General features: G+C 41.3%; 2 protein-coding genes across 3 annotated transcripts; one reads left to right on the top strand and one right to left on the bottom strand.

Moving 5' to 3' along the window:
* The first annotated feature begins 3,375 nt into the window (after positions 1-3,375).
* On the top strand, positions 3,376-11,715 carry LOC115680610 (transcriptional regulator STERILE APETALA). Its single transcript, XM_030604428.2, has 2 exons — positions 3,376-3,612; positions 10,218-11,715. The coding sequence occupies exons 1-2, from the start codon at positions 3,394-3,396 to the stop codon at positions 11,340-11,342; spliced, it is 1,344 nt and encodes a 447-aa protein (XP_030460288.2). The 5' UTR covers positions 3,376-3,393; the 3' UTR covers positions 11,343-11,715.
* A 722-nt stretch (positions 11,716-12,437) lies between these two features.
* On the bottom strand, positions 12,438-19,908 carry LOC130134741 (transcriptional adapter ADA2a-like). 2 transcript variants are annotated; one of them, XM_056302400.1, is made up of 12 exons: positions 19,644-19,907; positions 18,943-18,998; positions 18,348-18,529; positions 17,251-17,316; positions 17,036-17,161; positions 16,863-16,938; positions 16,525-16,582; positions 16,336-16,445; positions 15,793-16,015; positions 14,341-14,551; positions 13,297-13,608; positions 12,438-12,989 (listed from the first exon to the last, which is right to left on the bottom strand). In XM_056302400.1, the coding sequence occupies exons 1-12, from the start codon at positions 19,694-19,696 to the stop codon at positions 12,798-12,800; spliced, it is 1,665 nt and encodes a 554-aa protein (XP_056158375.1). In that variant the 5' UTR covers positions 19,697-19,907; the 3' UTR covers positions 12,438-12,797. The 2 variants fall into 2 exon arrangements, with proteins under 2 accessions (XP_056158375.1, XP_056158376.1); XM_056302401.1 differs by lacking the exon at positions 16,525-16,582 and having other exon boundaries at positions 16,863-16,909; positions 19,644-19,908.
* Positions 19,909-26,100: the final 6,192 nt, after the last annotated feature.

Here is a 26,100-nt window from a genome sequence, read left to right as displayed (position 1 = left end):
AGACAGAGACATGGAGGGAGAGAGAGAGAGATTGTTGCGTCTGTGTCTGTCTTTTCTTTTGTACTTCGAAATTGGAAAAAACAAAAGAATTTTAAAAAATTAAAGGAAAAGGACAAAATCTTCAAGCCCGAAGAGAATCGCTGATAAGACATGAGCATCCCCCCCCTCCTCCTCCCTCTCTTTGACTCAGAAAAAACCACGAAAAGGAATGAAAGGTGGGCCCCACTCCCTTCCTTTGTCTGGCCCCCCTCCCACCTTCTCCCTTCACGCTCGCCTGCGGTCCGTGGTCTGCACGCTCCGGAAAAAATAGGGTTTTTCTCCTATGGTTTTTTTTGTTTTTTTTCGCCTTTGACCAGCATCTGACAAAAAGGTGGCTTGATCGACTTGACATAAGCAAAACTGAGAAAAAGTAGGCTTGCTTGCGAGCGTGATTGATCATGTAGTTTTTGAAGATTGAAATACTTTTGAGTAAGTACGTTTAATCAGTGTTTCGAAAGCACTTTTATTTTGTTAATCGTAACGTATGAAAGTAGAGTTATTTTTATTGTTCGATGTAATTTATTGCGAAGTCAAATAATTACTGGGTGGCAAGTCTGTTCACGTTTTTTGTCGCTTGAGGAATGATTACAAATAACCACACCTTTATTCTCTTTTACACATGAGTCTATGGCGTACCGATTGTACGTGGTAGGATGCTTCTTGAATTTGTGCCTTTTTCGTGCGACTATCGTACTATGATAAATGTTGTACGTTAATGACATGAGTCGACTCAATAGTTAAGAGAATGCATATAAATGCGAGGATTGGATGCTCGATACAAAAATCAATTCCTGTACTACCAATTATCGGGCCACCCTTTTAGATTTGAATTTGCGTTTTGCCTATTTGAGAAGTCAACTTGTGAACCCAAAGTTTAACCATCGAAAGTGAACTTCATAAAAAAAAACACTTTTGACAAAAAAAATCCGTAAAAAAAACACAAAAAACTGGGACTTGTTAAAAAGAGCCCTCTTCTAATGTAAGCAAGACAGTTTTAAAAGATGATTAGCCTTTTGACGTTGAGATACACCAAAGCGTTGTCTTAAATGATGTACGAGAAATAGACTGATAATGCTAATGAAAAATTTCCCTCTTTTTTTCTTTACATGTTGCCCGCGAAAAAAGTTGGCGTACATGTCATTTCATCACATTGTGTGTCAGTAAAAATAGATAAAATCTCGCTGTACTTTATAAATACGTACCTTGCATGTGTCTATCACATTGGGAGTAGGGTTTTGTAAATGGGTTTTTTTTTTTTGCCGGAAACATTGACATGCTAATGTTTCTTTTTCCTCTTTAGTATATCTATGAGTACATATTCGCTATGGTCAAGTAACCTTTTAGTTGATTTGATCCTGTTTCCAACATAAGCCAGTACATATTCCCAATTCCATGCACACTCATCATCAGAGCACAGGAACTCACCCAGCAACTTGAGGCAAACCTAATAATCATGTAAATCATATGGACTGGTCAGCCGCGACATGGAAATGAGAGACAGCATCTGCACGCTTCCAACCCTTTATAGCTGCTGTCTTGATTTACGCCCATTTGTTCGGGAAGATAGCGGGGAGAGGCAAATCTGCAGCTGGGGTCTTTTATCTCTCTCTCTCTCTCTTTCGAGAGCCATCGAAACATCAAGAGACGCTGCGACACAGCTCGTTCTTGATTCACCTGTCGGTCTGGCCAAAAGGATGGACAAGGTCTCTCGATTCCAACGCTGTACTTACGCGACTCGGTGAATGGCGCACGTTGATCTCTCTTTCGTGTTCGGAAGCATCGAGCATTGATTAGTTTCGTTTGCTTTCTTGGAAGCACAGGTCGAGCAGCAGCATGAGCATGGCTGTTCTGTTCAGTTGATCAATGCAAACACAATCCGACGCATATTGCTCGAGCACAGCCCACCGTCTTTTCCTCCTTGTGTGCTTGAAATACTGACAAATCTGATGTATTATTTCATTTTCCTACTCTTGATATCTTTATCTTTAACGAGAAAAATAATATTTTTTTTCTTCCACAGTCCGTATGGAAAGCGAACCCACCACCGCCACTGCTCTTGCATGGAAAAATGCAACGTTATTCAATGATTTTCGGTTAGTTGCACTTTTTGTCTCTTTACCCGTAATTAATGAAAGTTTGACCTGTGCCAGTCAAAGCAAAGAGCTTTTTTAATTTGATCATTATTCATCGAGGCATGCTTTGCTTACCACCTGGAGGGAAAAAAAACTTTGCAGAGAAAAGTAATCTCCAGGTCTTTATATATATTATAATTTAGCCTTTTCGCTCTCATGCACCTTTTTGACTATTCGAGATAGTTTTAAAAATATATAGATATTTCTCATTTAAAGTGGCTTATCTTTTCCATATTTTTAAAATCTACATCATTTTCTTCTTCCATGGAAAGTTTCTTCCATGGAAAGTTCAAATGTAATTATTTGAAATGACTTTAGGCCAACCAAACAACCCGTAATGAGATGAACGACATAACCCGTATAACAAATCTATTATGGTTGTAAGAAATATTAGTGATTATAAGTTACGAACATCGCTCACATACAAATATAATCAAAATTAAATATGATGGACGCTCATGTTTGTAGTCTATGAATCATAAATTCCAACAATAGTTGCGGGAAAACACGATAAAGTTGATGATTGCTTTTTGTGGATAAAGAGAGAAAATCACCTTAATTTTTTCCTCTAGAAAACAATCTAGCCATATATATATAAAACGAATGAGAACGCGGCTTATTTTTTCCATCTAAGTGGCTAAATGGAAAAAATTAATAAATCAATATGAATTGTCGCATACTCTTTCTTAATCAAAGTATTTCAACTCGCTCAGCTTTAACTATCAGAAATTATTACGATATACAAATATCGACGCGTAAGTTGATATATATTTCATCTATCATTTATTTATCGCGTAACTAAAGCATTAAGAAAATAGAAAACTTTTTTGCTTTGGCTCGATAAAGTAGAAGCAAAGCGAGCAGAACCAACTGCGACAACATGGAATGCCCATCACTCACGGCCATCAGTCATCCACTCCCGCCGTCATTGCAGAGCGGGAAACCTCCAGAGCCCCCACCACTCATCACCTTTCAAAGATAATTTCAATATATTACGGAAATTTGAAAAAAAAAATGAAAAACAATACAAAAATGAAAATTACATACCTATTATATTTAAATTACATCACAAATATTTATGTCGCATTGATATGTTATATATATATCCACGAAACCCATCACCCGCTTCTCTTTCTTGGGTCCCTCCCTCGGCGTCTTTATCCAAGAACCATCCTTTTCGTTCCCCCTTCTTTGAGTACCATTCTCTCTCGCCAGCGCTCCAATGTCTTCAACGTCGTCTTCGTCGGAAGACGGTGGCGGCGGCGGCGGGGCGGCGAGGAGGGGCGGCGACTACGAAGGCCCTTCGACCTCAAGGCATCGTCGCAGCGTCAACGAAGTTTGGCCCGAGCCTTTCCTCGAGGCCCTCGCGGCGCAGGTCGCCATTGACGCTCGCTCCGGGGGACGTCTCTCCGTCGCTCCTGCGCTCGTCAGCATCTTTCGGGTACGTACGCCCTCTCTTTCTTTCTCTCTTGTCCGTCGTATGGAGCTGAATCTGTTCGTGATCACGAGTGCCGTGAGCTAGGACGCAATTCTTGGTTTAAGTTTTATTGCTGGAGTCACTGTTTTTTCTTCGCATCAATCACTGGATCCCAACGAAAAGAAGAAGAGAACATAAAGTTCTCGGAACATCGCATTATTGACAAATCTCAAAAGATGTCAACCTTCTTGCTTAAGAATGAAGGAGAAAAAGAAGGGGACCTTTTAATGAGTTCAGCATTAGGTATCAACAGTTGTCGAGTAGCAGAAACATCAAAAAGCAACAAAAGTGACCAGTTGATCAATTCTTCCACGCGACAAAATTCAAATGAGTACGGGGGGGTGTTGCGATCGAGCTTCTATATGGAGAAGTTGGATTCGAGAGAATATAGTTGGATTTGGGATATGATGTTGATGTGTCTAGACATACCAAAGAAACTGAATTGGAACTGCTTTTTTCCTTTTCTTTCTTTCTATAAAGCGACTGGTTTTTTCCTTTCGATGGGTCCTTTTCTAACTAATCCATATCTTTTCTGAGGGTTGCTGTTTCTTCTTAGTAGAAAAATGGTGATGGGTGTTTTTTCCTTTTCCTTTGTCCTTTCCCTCTCTTCCTTTTCACTGCTTTAGAAATGCCTATTTCCGGGCCTCTTTCCGTATCTCAATGAAAAGGGTTTTTTTGGATCTGATTTTTTCCTTTTCCTTTTGTTTTTTTTTCCTTTGTAATTTTCCCTAAGCTCTAGAAAATCTAACTGCCTTTTGACTGAACTTTCTTGGTCCCTCCCCATTGAAGAATCCACTGGGAGATGCAGGAACTTTACTGTAACATGAGCTTTGTTGGGTGTTTTTTAATGAGTGAGGCCTCGGACTTGTGTCTGTGCCCCATACTTATGTAAGTTTCTCGTTTCTATATTTAGTTACAATACACAGATCAGAAGCCTCTCTCTCCCTTTTCAACTTTGCACAATATAGTGCACAAATTCTCCAAGTACATCTTTCCATTCCGAATTGCCCCTATCACTCCATTTTGAGTAATTTCGAAATCCATTACCATAGATTTGGACTGTCGGAGCGCCTCGCGTAGGGACCGGTCAAAAGCCAGCATGTGCAAGTGCAATGAGCAATGCCAAAAGGCACATGGAGCCCAATGCTTAATTTTTTGACGAGGAACTGGTTTTTCTCATGCATGATCCCCATATATCCTCTTTTGCCACCCTCTTCTGATTGAACTTATTACATTATTGTCTTCCTTGTGGAGTTGTGACTAAAGCATTCTTCCAAAAACAATTTATTGTTTGACAATGTCGCTCAATCTCTGAATGTTAGGGTTCCTTAAAATCTAGTTTAGTGGGATAGAGATTTACACGTCGGGTGTAGGTTAAGCGTGACATATATAGGTTCGGTTCTCTACATAGTCAATACTTCTGCATTTGAACCATTGATCTGGGTATTGAATAGGGATGGCAAGGGATCAGGTTAACCGAGTTATCGACCCACCCACAGCATATGTCCGATTTGATGTCCCACAAAAAAAAAGGAAACTCATAGAGGCATTAATGAATTTGCAATTTAATTGAAGGGCACCTCCCAACTCGAATCAAAGTACTCGTATTGCTAAAGTACCATTCTTGTTAAATGCACTAGATGGCGTAGGTACTTCTCATTATAATATTTCGACTAGGTTCTCCAGCCCTTAATTGAAAAACTCGTCTTAGATATAGATGGGTTGAGTTGTATTTAGGAGTGACTGGATTCGAATTTAGAGATAATAGGGTTAGCTAGGTGAAGTATTTTGTGAGGCGGGATTGTCTTGTGTGTAAGTTGGATTTTCTCGTCATCGAACCCTTTCCCGCCCAAAGCATTCTTATTAATAAAAATCCTTCATTGTGTTGACAAGGGTGGATCACACTTAGAAATTAAATGAATGAAAGAAATGGGAGGACACACAGGTGAGGAACAGTGGGTAGTTGTGACTAGTGTCAAAAGAGAAAGGGTGGAAAAAAGGAGCAAGTTGGAGGGAGAGAGGATCATTGAAGATTCGCTGCTTTTAACGAGAGACACAGGCCTTTTGGGTTAACCCACTCCTTTCTTTCTTGGAAATGAAAGAGAGAGAAAATTTGTAGGAGATAAGAGAGAGAGAGAGAGAGAGAGAGCACGCTTTGTGTTGCATATATCTAATCTTTGCACACGCTCTGACTCGCTGTCTCTCTCTAAATCTCTAGAAAATGCCCTGGTATTTCGCTTCCCATGTATACGAACATATGAGGGACCACACCGACAGTCCTATTTTCGAAGAGCTCGTGAATCATTGAGATCTTCCCACATTAATTTGACTCAAATGGATAGATCTCTTTGATAAGGTCTTCGTGAGACGTGCAGCTCTCGCTTCTACTTTGTTGCGGTGTCCTTTCTGCATCATGAGACTTCGGTAGTTCGTTTCCATGAATTTTTTAAGGCTCTCTGAACCTTTTTCAGATCTCTCATGCCCTCCTTTAACGTAGTGCAACTACTATGTATGGCCATCAAAAAAATAAGTTTTGTGAATGATCTGAGACGGATCTTGAATGAGTGTTGCATAGATATAAAGTAATTATTGCTTAATTGAAATGCGACTGGAAACATCAAATACCACCGTATATGTGTGGGTAGAGAACATGCCTCTGTTGTGCGGCTTGTGCCCTAGCGCTGTACCTTTCAACTGTGTAGTACAGCACGGAGCGATTAAATGACAGTACTGAGGAAGGAGTTGTCACACTCTAGAAACTGAACTCTGATATATCGTAGCCACAACTTATAGATTACAGGGTTGGATATTAGATATAGACAGTAGGAGATTGAAGGTCTCTCGCTACAACTCATTTGTTCAGTCAAATATACAGAACAAGACAAAAAAAAGATTTTTACAGTGGGAAAAAGTCATTTGTCGTAAAACCCCAACAACATAAACGTCTTTCGATGTATGTATTTATTAATCGCAATTCTGTTGCTTATTTTTTCGACTGACACAAATAAAGGGGAAGGCAAATCAGGAGGAAACAAACACCTGCCAAAAATCTATACTGCGACTAGTACAAGACTATATAGTATACACACTAGTTTCCTGCTGCCTCTAGTCCCTAGTCTCTCCAGTCAGTCTAGTCTGTCTCTTTCACAAAGAAAAAGAAAAAGAAAAACTCATTTAAACACTGTTTCACGCGCATGCATGCATGCATTTTTTTGCATTTGCTAATGTTTTCTATTTTTTTTTTTTTGGGTTATCAGTTTTGAGGCATTTGTTGGTGTTTTTGTTGGTACAGTAAGTTCGATCTTCTAAAACATCTTTGGTTATCACATTGATGTGCAGCCAAAGATGTTTTTTGAGATGTTCGTACATTTCTCTTTTCTGTAGCGTTTCCAAAGTGTGTTGACAAGTTTGCAACGGAAAAAACCTAGGCAAGGGTTAAGGGCTGAACAAAATACAAAATCCTTCTGCAGAAATGATTAGACAGAAAAACCCATATGGGAAATTGGTTTATAAATGACATAAACTATGGTTGTAACTCCTGAGTGATCGATATTTAGACATAACATGCAGTCAATATAAAAGTTTAATAAATTTATTTCGTGATTTATTTTTAAAATTAATTTTTATTTTGTTTGTTTTTATTTGGGTGGAGGTTTTGGGTCCTGTCCAAGTGTGTCCTCTACGCTGGTACACATTTATTAATGCCCCGGGAGCAGCATTTCCTTGGGTGATCAGGGGTTTTTTGGCCTTTTGACAGGCTTCGCTTTGCTTCGTCTCGTCTTTCGACTTCTGCCTTTTTGCCCCCAGCTGATGCCAACTTTGAGCTTTTTCCATGTCTTCTCTCTGATCGCTGGGATTTTGTATCTGATGTTGTCTTTGATTAATCTTGTGTTTTGCCTTTAGGGTTTTTCACTCTTTTTTACAACTGTCGCATGCAGTTCATGCTTTATTGATTTCCTCATCAGCCAAAATAGAATGAAATGCTTTCAGACCCTTTCCTCGAGTTTAATACCATTACTGAGCAATGTCCAGCCCTTTTTACCGAGCTCAGCACGGAAACCAAGTCCTTTAATCGTTAGGCTTAAACGTCTCCTTTTCTAGATGTGAGGTTAGGATTATAAATTGGTGGTTGAAGTGCCTTAGGAGCATCCTTCAAAGCATGACGTGATTATTTCCCTCAAAGATTATTTGAAGTAGATCTGTCTACTTTTTTGGGAGTGACCATTTTTCTTTTCAATTTGTTCAATATGCTTCTTGAATTTATTTTTGTCCGAGTAGGTCCTTGAACTATATAAATTTCTGCTCGAGTGAGTCGTCTCGTTATGTCAGAAGTTAACAGGATGTCAGAAGTTAACAGGAACGCTAATTCGGCCGTTAAGTTGCTATCAAGTGCAACGGTGGCATCGCGGCTATTAAAAAGCTAAAATGCAAACCATAATAAATATTTTTCAAATTTTCAAAAGAAAACGATATCCAAAAAAACAAAATGACAGACAAAAATGGACGAGAATGGAAGAGCAAGCTACTGTAGGTGGCAGCGCCACCCACCACCAGCGAAGAGCCGGCATACCTAAGCCCATCCGTCGCCACTTTCTGGCGGAGGATGATCCAAACCTCAAATGCAGCCTTCTTGGTGGCAAATAAATGGCCACGAAAGCTGATACCAAACACCTCTCGCAAAACCAAGCCCCTAGCGACATCATCCTACATCTCCTTGTTAACTTCATCTGAGCATGTACATGATCAGGGTTCGGTAGTGGAACAACTTATGATATACCCAAATCACGAACACCACCGAAGATAGCTTTTTTCACCATATTCATTCTCAAACTTCCATGGTCCCCAAAACGCCCACGTGCTTCACGCCAGATCTCACAGAAAACCCCAAGAAGCTGTTTGTGGAATCATCTGGCTTACAATCTATAGACTGCGACTGATCGACTTGGCCATGATTGCATGGCGAGCACGTAAATAATAGACTGCGACTCGAGCCATAGATCTTGCAAATTCTAAACAGAACTCGCCACTTCAACGGCTAGGGCTGCGTCCCTCACCAGAAAACCTGCAGGAGGGCAGACCTCGCTCAGATCCGAGTCAAGGGCACAACCCTTGCGCAGATCTGCCGCGGGCATCATATTTCACCTCTCCTCTTGTGTGTGTGTGGGAGGAAGTGCCGGCTGTGACGGGCCTAAGAAATGACGAGGGTCTGTGGACTTTTGCTGGTGGCTGGGTTCCGTCACCGTCGCCCAGCCACCACCTCCGTCTTCTTCTCTTCCACCGGCAAGCACTTCCTCCAACGTTTCTGTTTCTTCTCTTTTCTATTTGTTGTATTTACTTTTAGTTCCACGTCAGCAAAGAGTCGGAGGAGCACAATGATGTGGCATGGCATGGATATCCATGTACTGAAGTGGTGTTGAGGTGGATCTTGGTCTTCAGCTTTAACATTTCCGTCCATGTATTTGACGGAGAGACTAACTTGAACAAAATAGTGTACAGTTCAAGGATTCAATTGGATAGAAAGAAAGTTAGGACGAGATTGAACAAATCAAAATAGTTTGGGGATTATTGCCTTTGTACCTTCTGCTAATTAATATATTGAGTACAAAATCTTCTCTCAGTAAGAAATTAATGTTTTGGAATGAAGATCGACCTTGTTTTAGTGGGATCCACCAGCATATCTATATATGAAATTTGTGTAGTTCTCAAACAATTTAAGTTCTTAGGGTTAACTTTAATACATATAAAGAAGAGAATATCCAATAAATATGGAAAATTTGGAATCTGTCGTTTATTCTATGATTATCATGTTCGAATTTGGAATTGGCATTCATGTAGTTTTGCAAGAGTTCTGGGATGATATGTGAAAATAGTGTTCAATATAATTCTTATGAAATGATAATGGCAATTATCTAGATATAAGATGTGGTAATACTATTTTCCAGACCTCATGCTATAAGCAAAGTGATTTTATCTTTATTTTATGAAGAGAATCTGCGGGTTCTCTGTCGACTTGTCTATGATTGAAGAATTACTAGCTGAAGATTGTCATTTGGATCGGGTGCGGCTGTCTTCGAACCTGAAATTCAGTAGAGAGAGAAATGATGATTGATGAGTAGATTATAGACTCGAGCCTTCCTCTGTGATAGTATGGGTATATGATTAAATTCATAAGACAATCATTAATTCGTTTTAGTTTGGATATCTTAACAGATGAACTTACTGGACGATGAGATTGTGATTATTTGGGTGGAAGCACGCTAGTTGTACGATGTTGGAAGGTCTGAGATTTAGGAGATTTTAATATCTTGACAGTGTTTTAACTTAATTGAAATTGATAAATTTCTTTTCTGAACATTGTTACCTAGCCTAGGTTCTGATGTTTACCCTAATGATTTTGTGTTTTGTACTGTACGTGGAGAAATCGCATGCATGCATGATATTTAGTGTTCTGGTTGCCCATGGTGCCGGAGCTCCATTGTCATCTCTTACGTAGTTATTGATACTTCTCAGATCTTTTTACGTAGCTTGATACCAGCCGTAACTTATATATGCCTAAATGCGAAGTGCAGGTGTGCTCCACGTGGCGAAATGTTTCGAACTCGGATCCCCTGTGGGCCCGTCTCACCCAATGCATATGGGGCCAGACCCACCTCACCCATCCCACGTGGCATGACGAGTTCATCTTCCGTCATCGGACCGCTGCGAATTTCCGGTCTCGGCAATCTGTGTATGCCACCCTCCAATTCAACCCTTTGGAGGTGAACGAGCATCCACATGGGCTTATATGCCGCTGCCTCACCCTATCCGACCTCCACCTTGCTTGCGGCTTTGCCGATGGGACCGTTCGCCTCTTCGACCTTGCCACGCGCCTCCACGTCACCACCTACCAACCCCTCCACCAGGGTGGACTAGGTCTACACCCGCGGGCAGTCGCCGGCATCATCATGAGTGATTTGCGACTTGTGTTTGCCACACTGGATGGAGATATCCATGTGGTCATGATCGATGGCAGAGCCCCATTGCGTAGGGCCCACGTCGGTGATGTGGTCAATGACGGGGCATTGGTAGACTTCGCGGGATGCGGCAGGTGGTGGGTGGGACTCTACGCAGGAGTTCCGGGTCGGGCCTTCCGCATTTGGGACAGTAATACGGAGGAGCTAGTCTTTGTGGGCGGGACATTGACCGATCCGGAAGCGCTCATGGGCTGGCAAATGCTGACTGATTTGACACAGTTCGTGGGTCGTCTCCGCGTCACACAGCAAGAATCGGCCGTGGCAGCCACGAGCACGAGGGTAATTATCATTGACCTGAGAGACCAAGGGGTGGTATTGCATGATCGGAGTTACAGGAGAAGAGGGCTCATTGTAACCTCGGTCGATGTCAACGAAGATGCCTACATTGTCGTTGACACGCGGGGGCTTGCTGTCGTGCGCCATGTCGGCACGTCGGAGGAGATATGCAGGTTCAACGTAAGGGGGGCATCGCAAGGTCGAGTCATGGGGTGCATGAACCAGGGGTACGCGTTCATGTGCGTGGCGGGTGTAATTAGGGTCTGGGAGGTGGAGCGCGGGGCCAACTTGTACAACCTTGCGGAGGGGATGGGTGAGGTCAACGCGCTGGTGGCTAATGAGCGCCATGTGGCAGTGTACTCCAACGACGCCACTATACACCTGTGGGACTTCGGCGCAGAGTAATGTAGACTATCCTAACACCTCAGGTGTTGTACTTGAGGACTGACCTAATGGAGGGAGGCATGTGCAAAAGTGCTACTGGGTTTCTGCTTACTTCGGGAGGGGCGCGTACGCTGTTTTGGGGACTCGTTTTAGGGACCATTTTGACACTGATTCTGACTACCAAGGGGCTATGGGTTGTGTACAGTCTCAGGGCACACACGAACGGGGAAGTGATTCGCTTCTGTCCAGAGCTAGTGAGGTAGGAAGCATTCGACACTCTTAATCCTACGGCTTTGCAAATTTGTGTAGGTAATCCTGTTTTAGCTTTAGGGGGGCAATAGAGGGCAATAGATACGTCTAGGTGGGGGTATTGTTTAGTTCTGCTGCTGAGGGGGTGGTACTGGTAGGAAAGCGTAGATCGAAATTTGGAAACTAGGTGTAGTGATGTTTGTTCTACCGGCATTGTAGCTTTTTTTCTAACTTTCCAGTCAGTCTTCTTTAGGGTATTCTTTTCGGTAAAGCAAAGTCATTGTTGACTTCACATTTCTAATGGGTTTCATTCTTACATTCCATTTTGATTGATGTGCAAAGTTCTAACTTCTCAGCCTCTCCCAAATGGAATGCGTGTGGATGTATTTGAGTTGCTGGGTTTTTGTCCGAGTGTTGCCTAGGATCGAAGGGATGAAACAATCTTCGCCTCTGAGCTTCTGTCTATGCACCGTTCGCAGTCTCCATGAACTCCGTTCGCTGTCTGTAGTAAGGCGATCATTTCCGTGATTCGAACACTGATTACCTCCCTCTGAGAGATGGGAGGTAAGGAAAGTTGATCCATCGGCTGCTTGGAGCATTCACAATAAAAGAATGAGGAGAATTCAACATGCCAACATAATCTGGAGCTCGTTTTCGCGTGTTCTGCAGCAAGGTAAGTGCCGCACAAGAGGTCATCATCGTAACAGGACCCTACGGTGGATGCTTCCGTTTTGCTTTGGCCTTCTAGAATCATCAATCGCCGCCATTTCACTGCACAACTCCAGACATAAGAAAAGAGGAGAAGTCGGTATTGGGAAGGAATAGTAAATGACGAGAGTGGCATGCATGCATTAACTACGAAAGAAATACTCAAAATGGCATCTGAAGTTGTTTTCTCGATTCTTTCATCACAAAAGCTTTCAATACACAATACTCCGGATCTAGCCTCTTCAGAAGCTTTTGGCAAAGTACATTTCCAGTTTCTTACAAGACCGCCAAACAGAAAAAAAGATGGGGAACTCTCGAATGCTTGAGACTTTTACTTCCTAGCGGGCATATTGTAAACCATTGAATACTAAAAAATTGCTATCATAAGCAAACAATTGCCCAAACTAAACATCTATCTTCCCTCTGGCTGAAAACCCGAAAAAAAGAAAAAAAGATCTAAGAAAAGGAAGATGAAAAGAAAGCACAAGCTATTTACACATCAAGCATGCCCACACAAAATCATGCTTGAGCAATTCCTTTGGATAGAAACATATCATACACCCTATCCACTTTGCTCGGTTCCACTCTGAATAGGCCATGGGCATCTGTGTTTTTGGTAAGGTTGCCCCTCAACATCTCTATCGACATAACATGTAGCATCTTCAGATAATGTGCTGGTAAAATTCTGATCTCACCACAAAGACGTTTCTCCTACACGAAAGAAAAGAGCACTCAAACAGTCAAAATTTCTGCTTAAGACGAAAAATTGAAAAAAGCTGGCATTAAGACACTATCATTTTTCTAAATTCTAATGTCCTGCTAAGTAAGAGGGATCCCCACATGGGAGTCGCGCTTTATGACAAAACCAAGAAAAGGTACTTCGTCTTTCGATGGGGGGAGATTCTCAAGAAACATAGTGTTGCTAGTTTGAGAAAAGCAATTGGTTCGACAGTTTTCTGTAGAATCACTTCTCAAATGAAAATTTAAGATTTATAGTTCTCACACTCACAGTACTTACAGCTTCAGATAATAGATCAGCTCCAGGAAAATCGCTGATGTCCCAACCATCTAGGGAGCTGTGTAGAGTATCCAGTGATGTCCAAGTTGTGTCCTTGCCACTGGACTGAAGGCTCGAGAAGCTCCTGACAAGTCCTTGAGGGCTGCTCTCCTGCTCAACTTTGACATGACTAGGCTTTGGAAAGATTTTACCACTCGGACCAGCCTGTGAAATTTCCTTCATTCTCCGGGCTCCTTCTGCTTCCTTCTCTCTCTTCCGCTCAATAAACTTATTCGCCTCTGCAGCCGTTCGACAGCCAGCAGCTCGGGCATCCTACACGCTCATTAAAGAAAGAAATATAAGAGCGAGCACCACTATATAAAGCTAAGCAGATTGAAGTGCATCAAAGTAAAGGTAGAATTGTAAAGATGCATCAGAATTTTCCATCAAAGTTTGGTAAGGAGATGAAAACTTCCAATCTAAAAAAACTAGAGAAGATTAGATGTTTTTCCTATCCAACGAGAGTCAAAACTTCAACAAGTTCTCTCTGCAAATGGTGCATTTCCATTTTGGCATTGATGCACACTAATCTTATGAACTTCCAATGATCTGAGATACTCAAACAAAGTATAGCAAAGCTTGTGCAGTAATACAGAAAACGAAGACCATAAATGCAGAGTATTTTTAGGCCCAACTGGCTTTATAGTTGCATATATTGCGTTTCAGGTGGATTATAGTGAAAGGAACTAGCTCAATGTATGGCAGCGGACAGACCTTTAGCAGAAAATGGTCAAGCTGCCTAATCCACCATCAACCAAGTTTGTCACTGAAAATAAACTTGACGGAGCAATAGAAGTTTCTAAATATGGCATGACACTAATGAATGTGCATGGGCACATCGGCATGTCACAGAGAAAGTACATTTCCCATTAAAATTAGGAGCTGCAGAACTGCAAAAAGGGCGTACCCATGTTATATACTATATTTTTTGGTTTTAAAATGTGGAACTCACAGGATGAATCAGACGATACGAAAGGACGGGCTATTAATAGGCGTGCATCAGACCTGGAGTTCATGTATTCTTTTGACAATCCGATGTTCCTCTATTATACTCTTAACAAACTCTTCATGCTCTTCTTTCGAGTGAAACCGTGTGAAGACCTTGAAGCGCTTATATATCTCTTTCTCTTCTGGAGAGAGATTCTTCTCAAATGGGTCAGGGTAGAGCAAGTTTCTCTCCAGTATAAAATCCTTTCTACGTTTCCTCTCGTTGAGCCTGTCAAATATTCAAGATAGGGGCAAGAAAGGTAAATTAATCACCTCAAAACAAATGATAAAAGGACACTTCTCAACAGAACTAGTACCAGTACAGAGATTCCACCAAAAGACGGTCAAATAGATAGTATCATTTTGTACTACATGTCACATAGAGTCCAATTGGTAAAAGGCAGGTTGCAAATTCATTTAGCAATTATAACCAAAAATGATAATAGCAGCACTAATGGAAAATATTCAACAAGGTACAAAAACTAAATCTAGGGTCAGAATCAATGTTGTTCTTTTGGTAAGGTGGGTCAGAATCAATGTTCATACTTAAAACTTTAAATCAGTAAAATTTACTATCTTAAATGTACATGGCTAATAAAAACTATTTGAGATGTGTCAAAGTGCATAATCCATGAACCAAACTGTCCAAGCACCAAGGTAACATGTAAACAATAAAGAGAGTGGCTTATTTCCAGAACAGGAGAATATATCAGGAAGCGTGCTTTGTTTCGTCAATACCATTCATATATAAGCTTCATATCTATTGTGTCACGTTTCCTGAAAGTTTAAGCTTTTTAGAAAAATGATTTAACTATTATCAAAGCTTCGAGTGAATGTTGACACTCTTCTGGCCATTATGTCCGTTATTCCTGTTTGTCCCCCCCCATTGTCATTAAAAGTAACTACATCTACATCTTTTGTTTCATGTGTAAGGTCCAGCTTATGACAAGCTGGAGTGTTAATTTATTTAGCCGACATATCATGGACACTTTTACAAATAACTTATACTTTTAGAAAAAAATGGTTGTTCAACAAATTCTATTTTGATGTGAGAAAGCAATCATGTTATACAACAAGTACTTTTGCGAAAACGGATGCTACAATATGGTGCATGACTGAACCAGACACTAGATTGATGAATTAGTCGGTTCACGTGATGCATTCAATCATGTCATGACGCAATGCATCTGTCAAGTTCAGTCAGTTATAGATTCATTCGAGAGATTTGAGCTGGGTATTTCAACAATTTGGTCGAGTCAAATTAATCAATGCCAGATAATGCTTGCAGTACAAAGTTTGATATCCATTAATTGCTCACTGATGTCAACAACATTATAAAGATTATTTCAACATGCAGTGCCCACTATAGTCATTTTGGAATTGTATGCTGTTTGAATCAGCCTCTCACAAGTGCATATCTAGCAACAAAATCCATCTAGCAGTCGTTATGTAGAGAGCACAGAACCAAACCTTTTTGAATAGATGCGTAGCACTTGCAGCTTCAATTCACGCTCTGCATCTGTATCAGTATCCCTAAATTCCATATCAGCTAGTAACTGCTCTGCATCATTGTCATATTCAACCTCAAATTCCTGCCTCTTGAAATTATAACCACTGAACTCCGTTGCAGATGGCCCTTCATCCCCAGAAATTCTAGGCTTTTTCTCTCCAATGCTCCTGTCTATTTGAGATTCTGTGGAACAGAAAAGAAATAAATTCTAAAGCCACATTGAATGAATCATTCTTAGGCATATTGTATCGAATTGAAATTAGAGTTATCTAACCTCAGTAATCTATCTTATGCATAACAAGCAAACCAGATAAAACACACAAAGTCATCAGCGTGGACTCAAATCTTACTCTACAAGAGCCCTATTCCTCGTAGTTCTTTTTCTACATGAGCCCTAGGCTATCTATCAAGTAATACTTTAAAACACTTCTTGAAGCCAATTGAGGAGGATGCTTCCTCAAGTTAACAAACAGCCAGGTCAACAAGTTCCATAAAAGTATTACCTTCATCTTTAATTTCTTCCTTAGTATGTGAGATGTTGCATCCCCTCTTACCAGCAATTGAGCCGGAAGAAAGTACATGAACTGGAATTTCTTTCAATGATTCCATGGATCTGAATGAGCACATACAGAGGAATAAGTAAAAACTGCGGTATAACATAATAGTTGACAAACGATAGTGTTTAGCCGTACTTGAATTTTGTAGAAGAAGCTGACTCTTCTTTGAGAGGCTCCCCAATTGAAGATGACTCTGTTAAAGAAGAGCTTAAGTCACGTGCAATTTTCGGTTCTAAGATGAAAAGTTTTTGGTGAATCTGTGACTGTGAGCAAGTATTTCTGTGGCCAGTATGTGCCCATTACTAATGGGAAAAGCAGCTGAGCTTCAAACATGGATATATGATTAAAGAGACCGTGAAATTCCGGCATGCAGGAAATTGCTCATAATTGCTCTCTCTCAAGCTATAGCAGGACTGTAGGAGTCCTGTAAACCAGATTAGAAAACAATATCAATCAACTAATCCTGAAAGTACCTTCCTTTAATTCCTCTTGTCCTTTGGCCATAGCAAGAAGCTCCTCTCTGTTTTTGCCCATAACATGAGACAAGTCCTAGATGAATATGTGGAACATATCATAATTGGAAATACTGTGTCTAAAAGGTGTATTAGTGATTGAGTTATCATAAATCTAAGTAACAAATCCTTACCGGCAGAGGCCAGCAAGGGGAGTTCATATACATGGCACTGTAATGGGTGATGCATTGTGATTTGCTTTTAGATCCAACATGTTCGGCAACTTCCGCCCAATTACCAAATCCATACATTTCAATGCCCTAAATAGGAAAAACCGCTAAACCTTGTGAATATGAAACGCTAAAAACGGTGAACTATTTTGAAGTAGAATAGAAAACGTTAGTAACACCTCTAAAAGTAACATTTCTTCATCTGCATTCCAGCCTGGACATAGAAGTGGAAAGCACAAATTGTCCTGTTACAAAGAACAAAATCAAGATAAATAAACAAATGGATCAGAAATACTAATTTTTACAAAGAACATTCTAGTTTAAAAGTGTCAGCACAATATACATTCCATCATCACTTGTGCAATCACATTTGGAAGAGAAGATGGAGCACATGACTTAAAGTCCAGAGACATCAGACAAATGTAACCTCTAATCTGCACTTTACTCCAAGCAACTCCTTTCATTCAACAGGATAGAGATCGTTTCGAATTAATAGGGCTTTTTTTTGCAACACTAAAGTTTTGTTCATGAATGTCAAAGCAGTATAAAACTATAAAGTAGGCTGCTCTCAGCTCTCTTCACCTGATTATTGTTAAAATTTAAGCGAGAAGGGTGTTTATGCGAACTAAACAATTGTAGACCGTGTTAATAATACAACTAGCGTGATGTTCCCCAGCAGAGAAAAAAAAAAACTTCTGTTTCAGAGTCTACATATTTTCTTAGGAAAGCACTTGAAACTGTTTTCATCTCTTTCTCAAGAGACCATTCTTTCATGGAGTTTTCCAAGAGCTATAAACGTTATTAGTCATGACTATGCGGCATTGCATCACTGAATCAGTATCTCAGCCACAAGTGCAAGTTTATCACCATCAAGTTACTAGCCATGAAAGGAAAAGAGTCACGAAACATTAAACACTGGAATTTCATGAAGTACTCATCAAGGAAGAGTAAGCCATAATTTCATAGAAATTAAGGGATTATGCATAGTAATTAAGAAATTTCAATCTGATTCAGACTTGAGACTGAAAAAGTTTATTTTGTAGAGGTAGACGGACCATTATTGTAAAATGAAACTTGTATAGTGACGAAAAGAATTCAAGAAAGCACTATAGACCTGATTGATAAACTAAGACTAGAAAGCACTTTAACAACAAGAAATTGGAGAAGTGTCTTCATTGTCTAAGATGCTCACTTTCATAGAACAAAGGAGGAAACACAACAAATGAAAGATAACATAATCCTGGCATTCTCAATCAAAGGAAAGGAGATGACCAACCATGACCCGATATGGATGATTGCTCTTGTGGGGGATAATTTCAGCTCCAACAGAAAAACATTCTATGCAAAGGTCAAAATCTGGACAAGCTGCACACTTAATACGAATTTTTCCTGATATATCCTTGTCGCAGCAGTTGCAGTGGTAGGAAGCCCCTTTCTCTTCATTTCCCTGACCAATAGCTACATTGCACAGTGGAATTTTCAGCAAAATCAGAGACAGGAAATCTGTTTTGACCTACCTAAGAAGAAGTATGATTGTCAAGATTTAACCCTTTAAGAACGAGAGAAAAGATTGACAAGATTTAACCCTTTAAGAGCGAGAGAAAGAACAAACCATTCAATTGACCACTAATAGGTTAACCCACTATCTAGCTCGTCATATTGTAGGGCCGTAAGACTTTGGTCCTCTTATTGCCTTTAAGAATGAATTCAAGAATAATCTATGAAAAACCAATGCTTAACAATCAAAAAACAATTTCTAAATCCCATAAGAAAAATTGGGCACAACCGACTCAAACATGTGAGCAGAAGCCTGAAGAATAAAGAGAGAATTCATATCCCCAAAAAAGAGCTGAGAAGTCGCCGACAAGTACCTGTAGATGCAGACTCTGCATTTTCTGGACCACAGCCAATCTTTTTCCTCTTGGATCTACCGGAAAGAAAAAGTTCAAGTGAGCTTCACCAGCAATACATAGCAACGCAAAAATGTACACTCCCTTGAATTAAGGCCACACGGAAACGCGTTCGAATGAATTCCCAAATCTACCAAAAGGGACGGGACTAGTCGAAGTAGGTAGATCAAAGGGTACCCAACGAACGACCGCAGCTACGCGAGCGAGGCATCCTCCCAAAATGACCCGGGCCTCAAACTCGATTCTATCTCACAATGCTCACGATTATCGCCATTTCTCCAAACTCTTCAAAGAAGTAGAAACTAGAACGAAAGCCAGTTGATTTCAGAAGCTCTAGAGAACAAAGAGAGCACACGGGTCCTACGCATTCGAAGCAGGGAACAGCTCACGAAATCCTTTAAGCCTCGGGCTCTCTAGCTAATCGACATCGCTGGAGCGCAAACGAACGAAACCAATTACACACCGACATAATCCCCCTAATGCCCGACTCTAATCCCGCGGAGACAACTTCGTACTCCATGGAATTTTCCACCGACATCCAAACACATCAGTCCTAATCTCATAATCGCAACCAAACCTCGTATATTCACGAACACACGCACACGCACACAAAAAAGATAAAAAGTGCACGTAGGGACTGGGAGCAAACGCGGTAAGCAAACCTCTGGTTCGGATCTTCATCGGCGGGGCGAGAAGCCGCGCGAGAACGTCCCATCGGAGCCCAGACACTTCGCCCGATCCCGGATCGAGGTCGCGCGGCCGCCCGAACGGTATCCCTCAGCCCGCGACCGCCGGCGCGATGCGGATCGATCGAGCTCGCTCCGGAAGCGTTCGCGTCATCGCATGCGCTTCCGTCGATGGAGATCTCTGTCGCGCTACTCAGTCGCGGCGAGAGAGAGTGCCCCCAGCCGATGGCAATGTCGTAATTTTCGTCTTTTGCCGGGGTTTTTCTTTATTACTTTTTTTTCGGCTAATTTACTATTCATACGCGGATTTGGGCCTTTTGGGCTTGGTGATGTAAACGGGTCGGGCAAAAAGATCCGAACCGAATTGAGGTTTGGGTTTGGAACTAGGCAAAGGTTTAGATTGGGGTTATTAATTTTATCATGTTGGAGCTTAATTTGTACACCAGGTAATCATAAACCGCTTCGACTAAGTATGCCTCGCCGCACAATAACTTACCAAGAATCGCAAGAGAATACGCGATGAAAAAGGGGAAGAGTTTTGGATACGATTTATTAGGATTAGCGCGAATCAAAAAAGCACATTGTTGGTCACAAAGAAAAGAAAGAATCTGCCAACGGGAGGGAAGAATCTGGTGAAGAAGATCTAGACGACGTGATTTTAAAGATTCAGGAGTCCGGAGAGCTCAAGTTTCAACTTATGACAGATAATATACCAAAGGGACCCTCCTCATAAGACCGAATCTTCACTTGCCTCTTAATCTATTTAGGCCTCTACTAAGATGAAATTCCATGGCAAAGCATAAGTGAGGTCTGTGCAAGCTTTAATTTGGATGCTTTTAGTCCGAGAAATAAGAAAATCAAATCAAACATTCTGGGACTCAGATTTGGTCTTGTCGGTGCGTGTCGGAAAATAAGTGCAGTCTATTTCATTTTTAGGAAGAAAACTCGGCAGTGCCACATAAAAAGTCACATGAACTGCAAAAGGATGAATCCTCTGTTCCTTCGGGTCGACATTAAGCTTACAAAATTTTGCGACTAACTATGTCGGAAATCAGAATATGCCTGGCAATTACCGAACAAGTTGAGTGTTCACAATTCCTATACCTTGAGCCTACACATAAATTTTGTGCCTAATTTTGCTGGAAATCAGAATATGCCTGCAATACTGAAGAGATCAACTTGCGTTGCCCACTACTAAATGTTAAAATATGCTTCTGTCTACTCCTTTCCTCCACTTATACCAAATGTTGATTCCCTAAAAAGACCATGCATTCGTCAGCCAGTGTTGACACCACCAATTTTCATTCCTTTTTCGCAAGCCATCAAACTCGAAGATCGTGCCTTCCTTTCTGAGAAATATTCTTAGGTGGAAGCGCGAGTACATTGGCGACCCTGAAATGGGCAACAGCGGAAATGCTGAGAAACCCAAGAGTTTTGGAGAGAGCACAGTCCAAGATGCGGCGAGTCTTTTCAGGAAAACTGAAAGTCGGCGAGGAAGACCTCTGGGAACTACAGTACTTGAAATTAGTCATCAAAGAAACTGTACGCGAGCATCCTCCTTATCCCTTCATTATAGGAGAGTCAAGGGACCGATGTGAAGTCCGCAGATACGAGCTACCACAAAAAACTAGAGTCATCATCAAGGCATGAGCACTCGGAAGCGATCCAGATCGATGGACAGGTGCTGATCGTTTTATACCAGAGAGATTCGAAGACTCTTCAGTTAGCTACAAAGAGACCAACTTTGAGCACATACCATTTGGGGCAGGTGTACGGGCACATTATTTTGGTCTTACCAGTATTGAACTCCCGCTCGCACAATTGCTCTACCACTTCAATTGGGAGATCCCTGGCGAGATCAAGCCAGAAGAGTTCGACATGACCTAAGTATATAAAGCAACCATTAAAAAAAAGACTGAAATGAACTCACTCGCCATTCTTGTCACTTCATTTCAATAGAAAAATTATTTAGAGCGTTCCGGGGTGTGTGCGTGTTTTTTTTTTTTTTTTTTTCTGTTCCATCGCTAACTCTCCCCACTCTGATTTTTGCTCTGCCTCCTGCAGAGCGCGAGAGTCAAATCCCGCACTTGTAATACTAGCTTTCTCACTTCCCAATCTCTTTACCAGCAGGGCTGTATGCCTATTGACATGTTCCGGGATATGTTGAGAGAAGCTGAAAATGGCACGTTAATGAGGATCCAAGTTTAACTACTGAACTTTAATTTTTAGCGAAGGATCATGAATTCTCCTTGAACTCGACAATGTCATTGCCGATCATAAGGAGAAGAAAGAATTTGACATTAGGAGGCAATGTGCTCTTAAAGATTCAGGAACCTGGGGAGCTCGAGGTTTATCTAACGACCAATCCCATCAAAGCAATTCTCGTGGTAAGACAGAGACTTCAAGATCCAGTAAGTGAACTAAAATAAAGCTTGTACACGCTTCAGAAGAAGATCGAGTATCGAACAATTCTAAAGGGTCCCATAGCCTTGTTCATCTTTTTCGAAAGACCCAACAAATTAATATGTTTTGTTAACCAAATTTCTTGGCAAGCAACAATTTCATTTTTCCTACTACAAGTTAGAAAATTCTACCTCGATGCTCCATATGCAGCAAGAAAGAAGTATGATCAGGTAGCCCCAGTAATTACTATGGCAAGTCGGTAATACACTGTCCTTTGGTAACAACATAAGCTGTGATTATGTTCCGGTATTCCAAGAACACCTCAGGTGATATGCCATCATATAGGACTTGCCTTTCTTTTCCCTTTCTTCTTCTTTTCCTTTTTTCTCGCTCTCTTCGTCCCTGTGCGCCCTAACTTTCCTTTATAGCGTCCACTTTTTCTTGCCTTTTGTTGACGAGTCAACTTTTTTTTTCTGCCCAATCGACTCAGTCAACGCCACTATTACAATCACTGCCCATTTGCACGCGAACTGCCATTGCCGGGAGATATAGGAACGTAGTTATATGTATAACTGTTGTCCCATTTTGTATTTGCAGTTTGTAAAGAAGTTGTGATCAGACCATCTTAGCAAAAAATTCAATGGAACTCGCGGTGTAGGAACATCTTCATACGAAGAAAGAGATGTGAAGTGGGAAGAATGTCATTTGTCCGAAAGAGATGACCTGATGTTTGGCCCAGTCAATCCTCAATCTGCATTGCTTTCATCATTGCCGACCTGCAGCTCCACAGAAAGTCTGAGGCTCTTTCTGCGGCATGGTAACCAGTTGAATGGGTTTTGTCATCTGGTCTCTGGCTGATCAGGTGTTCGATTGCAGAGAGAAACACCGCCTGACAAGGAGACCGCACGCACGCATTCACTCGGAATTCAAGTGTTAAAAAGATAAGAAATCCAAGATTATAGAATATTACACAACGAATATAGACATCTAATATGATCCTACACCCATTTTCTAACCAAACCTCACATTTTTAAAAGCACACATTCGTTTAACAGAATAATCTTTTAAAATAATTGAGATTGATCTCACGGAATTTTATATGGTATCAGATCATAAAGTCTTAAGTTCAAATCTTTCACGACACTTTTCTAAAACAATTGTAGTGGCCACACAAAATTCTAAACTAACCAGGTGAAATCCAATATTATATACTTTTATTTCAGCTTTTATTGGGAGAAGAAACGGTGTTAGGTGTATAAGGCGCTAAATAATGACATTTCCGTATCTTGCATTTTATAAGCTAGCGTGCTCTTTGGGGTGCAAGAATTTCAAGTCAAGAGACATCTCTGTCCATGTCTTATCATCCTTGATGATACGGCCCAAACAAAGTTCAAAATAAATTTAAAGAATGACTTGGAAATTAGGAGGGCAACCGTGACTCTTAAGACTTCGATTCATTCATTTGTAGTCCGGTCCACCCTTGGAAGAGTCAAGCAGTCCATATCTTGAGGTGTTATCTATAACGGAGGAGTCGAGTTTCGCAGTCAGTCTCGAGACTACGTCATGATCTCTAGCAGTCTTGTGAAGGACGATATAGACTGTATTTTAGAACAGTTGCAGTAGTCTAAAAAATTTCTACACTAACCGGGTGAAATCAAGTATTATATACTTATGTTTCAGCTTTTATTTGGGGAAGAAACGGTGTCGGGCGTATATTTTCAAAGTGCCTAAACAATGACATTCTGTATCTTGCATTTTCTAAGCTAGCGTGCTCTTTGGGGTGCAAGAATTCTAAGTCAAGAGACATCTCTATCCATGTCTTATCATCCCCAACGATACGGCCCAAACAAAGTTCAAAATAAATTTAATGAATGACTTGGAAATTAGGAGGGGAACCGCGACTCTTAAGACTTCGATTCATTCTTTTGTAGTCTAGTCCACCCTTGGAAGAGTCAAGCAGTCCATATCTTAAGGTGTAATCTTAAGGCTGCCTCCCACCGTTGGTCGCCGTTGCCCGCCCCCCACCGTTGACTGCCATCGCCCAACACGGGCCACCTCTTGCCACCGCCCAACACTGGCCGTCTCCCACCATCGGTCGCTGTCGCCCGCCCCCCACCGTTGCCCAACATCGACCACCTCTTGCCGCCGCCCAACACCAGCCACCTCTACCTTCCTTCGCCGCCCACGTCCCACTGTTGGTCGCCGCCGCCTGCCACCCGCCCCCCACTGTTGACTGCCATCGCCCACCTCCCACTGTTGCCCAATACTGGTCACCTCCCGCCGGCTCTGGCGAGGGCTAGCAGCCCTCGCCTCTAGCCGACGACCCCGTTAGCCATTGCCGCCGGCGCCGCCCCACTGGCGATGGGGAGGCAGCCACAGGCGGGGAGGGCTGGCTGCCAGGCCTGCCCCCTTTTTTTTTTAAATCTAATTTAACTAAAATTTATGTTAAAATTATTTTTGGACGAAAATGCCCTTGGTCGGTCGGAAAATTTGGCTGGCCGGCGAGCCGATGGGGTGAGGCCTCCGGTGGGGTGAGGCCTCTATTTGAAACTGTTATAACCACTTTAGATCCTTATTTGAGAACATAAATCCACTTCAGGCCCTTATTTGACAAAATAAGAGCACTTCGGATCCTTATTTGAAATTTTCTCTCACAGCATGTGCTGGATATCACCAGAACGAGCTGAATATTAGCATAATACCTTTTCTACCTACGACGAGATTCTTGTCACAAACTTCAAGGTTATCATTTTGAGATTCTTAATCTCATTCTTTACAGCTAGTAATCTGGAATGGATTGCCACTTTAAAAGATTGTGATTGACTATCAATCTTAAACTTTATCTTCGCAAAACAATCAATCATGCGGGATATTTTGGTTGATGGACAATCATCTTGAAGGCAATATTATTTCCATAGTTGAAGAATCTTCACTTTTGGAAACCAAGATTTGTTTGTATGGGCGACTAAATCGACGGGATCTCTAATTGTTCAATCTCAACGTCTACCTAATCTTCTCAACAATTGTATTAGATTGGAAAGTGGTCCTTGAAGATTGTCGAATGGGAAGTTCGGATGCTAAGAAGTATAAAAGAAGACCAAGGCGCCGAAGAGCAAGAAATATCAAGAGTACATCATTCCAAATTTCGAGAGAGCTTCACATACTTTAAATTGTCTTCTCATAGCATATTATTGTAATCTCTTGAGAACAGTGTTATAAGTATATGCTTAGGTGTGAGATAGTGAGATATATCAGTTTGAATATTAGCAACACCTATTTTGTGGAGAAGTGCTTGAATATTAGCAGGCGTGTACCACTGTAACTTCTCATCAATTATAGTAAAATCCAACCAATAAATTATTAGCGTGGGAGAGTAGACGTATGTTTACACTAAGCTGAACCACTATAAGTTCTCTGTGCAAAATCTTCTATCCCTTTGCTCAAATTTACTTTATTTGAATATTATCACAACTCTGATCATATTCACACTCTGTCTCATTCGGTCACTTTTGGCACTTTTAATTCCGCAATTCTTTGCCAAATTTTTTAAATTTACCTATCCACCCCACTCTAGGTGATATTATTAGCCACATCAATTCTTTCTTCGAATAGAGCTATTATTTCTTTCCTTCAAGTCTTTAGAGTGCGCGAGCATGGTACCTACGTACTGAAGCTATACTTGAACGCACTGAATGAATGTAAATCAATGCACCTTAATCGTTAGATCAGGTCGATTCCACTAAAGTCTATCCGTGAGACCAATCTAACCTGACACGCGGTCCCACTCCCTCAATCCTCATCCTTACGAAAAATTTCAGTATTGTGCTTTTTTTTTCTGGGATCACAGGAAAAAAAGCGCAGACGTTAAAGTCAAGGTCACCGAAGAATTTTCAGAGGGTCATCAATTCTAGCGTGGCCCAGCACTTTTCTCGGTCCCCACTAAGAGCTGTTTACGCAAACGAAAAAATCTTGCCGATGACTTTGGCTGGCATGAAGATGAAGGTCTCTGTATACAGGAAACTGACGTGGG

This window comes from Syzygium oleosum, unplaced genomic scaffold (genome assembly GCF_021117445.2).
Source record: "Syzygium oleosum isolate NSW1041296 unplaced genomic scaffold, Sole_v2.1 Sole_v2.23, whole genome shotgun sequence".
Taxonomy (NCBI): Eukaryota; Viridiplantae; Streptophyta; class Magnoliopsida; order Myrtales; family Myrtaceae; genus Syzygium; species Syzygium oleosum.
This window is presented reverse-complemented; position numbering and strand designations above follow the sequence as displayed.

Excerpts from the sequence above, each read along its gene's own strand:
- LOC130134741 (XM_056302400.1), bottom strand. The coding sequence starts at position 19,696 with ATGGGACGTTCTCGCGCGGCTTCTCGCCCCGCCGATGAAGATCCGAAC. Across the intron at positions 18,530-18,942 it reads TGCAGAGTCTGCATCTACAG|CTATTGGTCAGGGAAATGAA; the intron begins GTACTTGTCGGC and ends TGTGCAATGTAG. Across the intron at positions 14,552-15,792 it reads CTACGCATCTATTCAAAAAG|GCTCAACGAGAGGAAACGTA; the intron begins GTTTGGTTCTGT and ends AATATTTGACAG.
- LOC115680610 (XM_030604428.2), top strand. The coding sequence starts at position 3,394 with ATGTCTTCAACGTCGTCTTCGTCGGAAGACGGTGGCGGCGGCGGCGGG. Across the intron at positions 3,613-10,217 it reads CGCTCGTCAGCATCTTTCGG|GTGTGCTCCACGTGGCGAAA; the intron begins GTACGTACGCCC and ends TGCGAAGTGCAG.